General features: G+C 42.1%; 1 protein-coding gene across 1 annotated transcript; it reads right to left on the reverse strand.

Annotated features, from left to right (window-relative positions):
* Positions 1 to 325: 325 nt before the first annotated feature.
* LOC309655767 (putative ribosome biogenesis protein RLP24) lies at positions 326 to 1437 on the reverse strand. The gene has a single exon (XM_082451466.1). The coding sequence runs from the start codon at positions 1410 to 1412 to the stop codon at positions 921 to 923; it is 492 nt and encodes a 163-aa protein (XP_082307592.1). The 5' UTR covers positions 1413 to 1437; the 3' UTR covers positions 326 to 920.
* Positions 1438 to 3850: the final 2413 nt, after the last annotated feature.

A 3850-nucleotide genomic window follows, 5' to 3' on the forward strand; every position in this document is an offset into this window, starting at 1 on the left:
TCTTTAAATGTATCTCCTACTTCTTAGTATGTGTGAGCAAACTTCATACCTTTTGTTTAGTACTTTTAAATAATAAATACGTAGGCACTTACTTCAGAAACAATTTTATGTGCAAATAATCTATAATGTGCTACCCATACGTCCAATTTTCCACAACCAATTAAGGAGTTTTTAAAAAGAAAACCACACAAAAAATTTTAATAGGTACTGGACTCCTAGAAAAATAAAGCTTATTCTACTAGGAATCTCAACTTAGAAGTGAGTATTCTCCAAAGTAGAAGTGAGTATTCTCCAAAGTAGAAGTTATATAGTGCCATTTCAGGAACAGACTATTCAACTCACCCCCAACATCCACAAATGCCTATCAATCATAATAGTTAAAACCAGGTCAAAACGGTCCAACATAATTAGGCTTCAATATATTAGACCGTTATGTTCTTCTAAGAAGCTAATAACCCAAAACCAGAAGTACTAAAATCAAAAGAAATTACCAGAGGCTAATTATCATACAGATTGTTAGTTCCTTGCTGTATCCCTTCTAGAAAAGGAATATTTTACTGCAATGAAAATTTTATTTTATATATTACTCGTCATGAATTTTTCATTAATTATTACATAAATGCTGCCTAGTGCCATTAACCAAATGGCATGACCATTTTATGTCCACAATTCACTTCTGTATTTACAAGCATAATTTTCATGACTTATAAAAGTGTATTTCTCAGTGAAGGCTTAACATTGAGATGCAATCTAGCATCTGTATCTGCTGTTCTGCAGACAGCAATGTAGGAAGGAAGTACTTTAATCCCCTTTCATATGAGTGACCTTATATGAAAAAAAAATCAATAATTTACAAGTTCTATGTCTCCAAAAGAGATTTCCAGATGCACTTATAGAAATGGTTACAGACAGTAAGAGTTCTAAGAAACATCTTCCATGTCCACATCCTGTTGTAATTTCTGTACCATTCTGTCTTCCAGCTGCTTTCCTTTGCCTGCAAGAGGCGCCCGGATAAGATGGATGTTTTGCTTCACTTCTTTAATGTCCTGAACTTTCTGTAGTTCTTTATTTTTCTTCAACCTGTTCATTATAAATTTAGCCTGGCGTTTCTGTTTGATCTCTTCAACTCTCTTCATTGCATCAATGGTTTTATTCCATAGCTCTCGCTGGTATCTGACAGGTTCATTTCTACGTTTTTCAAATTCAAATGAATTATCCACTGTGAGCTCTTTACCAGCTGCTTTCCGGAATGCTTTAGTCCACCTGACCTTGCGAGGATTGCGCTTCTTTTTGAAGTTTTTATGACACTTGGATTTACAGAATCTGAACACCTTGCAATCGTTGCGAACGAACATCATGCCGTGGCCTGGGTAAATAGGCCCCGAACAGAAGTAACACTTCTCAATCCGCATGTTGAACGCTCGTGGGGACGCCCCGCTCAACTTCTTTTTTGCAACTCCTGAATGTCTAAAATTACTCTCAGTGAATATTAGCTATTATCACATTGAGACATAGACTTTGGGAGAGACATTCCTGGCCATCCAGCTCCTGTTTTCATACCGACCATGTCACCTGGGCAGAAACCTTAACACTTACTATGTCAACAAGGTGTCCTAACCCCAAGCGCTGGGAGTTGAGCCATGGAAGATCTGGAGGCTCACAGCAGGCTACTTTGTGCTTTATTCTTTCCTATCCCTCTTCTTTACATTCTCTTTCCCAGTCCCACAAAGGCCATCCAATTCCTCTCCTTGTCATATGCCTGCGATTTTTGGAAACAGTTTTGTTTTGAACATGCCCTTGGGAGGACTCACCTTTTACCCCAAGCATCAAATATAAGTATTTCTACCAAACTGTTGACATGTTCCTTCAAGAAGAAATCTGATTACTCTTTCCCATATCACTGTTATTGAAACTGCATATGTATAAAAAGGGAAGATGCCAATGGCAGCGCTTGCTCAATGAATGTAAGTCACCCTCCACCCTCCCCTCTCTGTTGGTCTGGAAGTGCTGTCATCAACCCTGGCTGTACATTACAACCATGTGAGGAGCTTTTTTTTTTTTTTAATAGATTTTATTTATTTATTTATTTATTTATGTTTGGCTGCGTTGGGTCTTCATTGCTGAGTGTGGGCTTTCTCTAGTTGTGGCGAGTGGGGGCTACTCTTCGTTGCGGTGCGTGGGCTTCTCATTGTGGTGGCTTCTCTTGTTGCGGAGCACGGGCTCTAGGTGCGCGGGCTTCAGTAGTTGTGGCTCGCGGGCTCTAGAGCGCGGGCTCTAGAGCACAGGCTCAGTAGTTGTGGCGCACGGGCTTAGTTGCTCCGTGGCATGTGGGATCTTCCTGGACCAGGGCTCGAACCCGTGTCCCCTGCATCGGCAGGCAGATTCTCAACCACTGCGCCACCAGGGAAGCCCCAGTGAGGAGCTTTTAAAACACAGATATCTGGGCCCCGCTTTTAGAGATTCTGATTTAAATGATGGAGTCCATACATGCATTGATTTTTTTAAGCACTGAGGCCATTCAGTTGTACACATCAGGGTAGAGTTTCACTGATTTAGAGCATGGAATCAATGAAGGTGGAAAATGCCATCAGTTACCAAATCATCAGGAAGAAGAAATGCTGAAATATTTCACAGGGAACTAATACACCTGAGCACCCGCAGCACCTATTCAGCTATCCCCCTGATCACCAACAGCTTTCCTTCCATTTGTTCAGAAAAGTGTGACAACATAGCAATTTATCCCATTGCACTCCCAGCTTGTGAGAATGGGAAAATGAATCTAGAACATTTAGGCACTTTCTTTATAGCTGTCACTGGTGTGATGTCACAGTTAAAATTTTACAGCCTGGATGAATATTCAACCAACTCTGATGCACCCAGTGCAGGGTAATAGTAACTATCACTAGTAATCAAATTTGAAAATCCCATTCTTATGGTTTGATTTCTAGAGTCACTCCTGATGCCAACCATTTAGCCTGGGCTCCCTAGGAAGCACAGCTTAAAGGTTTGAGAATAATCCCAGAGATCAGGACAAGGGGAAAGCAGATGTAAGGCGAGCCAATATGAGGATTTGTTAGCAAGCAGGCTGCCACTAGGTGTGACTGATCGCTCAATTCTGTGTGTCCATCCCCTGAGAAGACATAAAAGCTGCACCTTAGACCTGTCCATTAGTCAGGAGAGAGATAGGAAATCACTCAGTAAGAAAGTGATGAACAGTAAGCTTGGTTACCCACTTTGGATGGATGATTGGCCTTGCGGCTGGAAGGAAAAGGACTGGAAAACTAGGGGCAAGCAAGTCTGGGGAAGAGGTATGTTGATTCACCTATAGGACTGGGCACAAAGTACGCAGATATTACTGTCCCCCAGGGAACATCCACTGCAGAGGGGTCTCTCAACCACCAGTGGGGAAGGATGATTCTGTGCTGGACAAAAGGCGCAAGAACAGAGTGGGCGTGTGGCAGAGCCTTGATGGGTCCCCACTGATCTAGCTAATGCTGCTCTTGAATGCCCAACCTACCAGCAGCGGAGACCAAGGAGATCAGCCAGCCTTGTGGTAGCAGGTTGTTTACAACAGACATCTTCCACTCTGGGGAGACAGAAATTTGTCCTTACAGGAATTGATATTTTATTTGCATATGGGTTTTCTGTATGTAGAGTCTAAACATAGTTGTATTGCAACATCTATGGCCCAACAAAGGCAAGGAAAACAAGGGCTCAGCTTCCTCAGAGGTGAAGGTCAGTGTCACTGCACCAGCACACCAAGCCAGACAAGTGTCCTCTGGGACCTGGAGTCAAGAGTAATCATCTTCCTAAAGCACAAATCTGATCGTGTCATTTACTTGCTTAAAAA

This window comes from Balaenoptera physalus (genome assembly GCF_965194825.1).
Source record: "Balaenoptera physalus genome assembly, chromosome: 2".
NCBI lineage: Eukaryota > Metazoa > Chordata > Mammalia > Artiodactyla > Balaenopteridae > Balaenoptera > Balaenoptera physalus.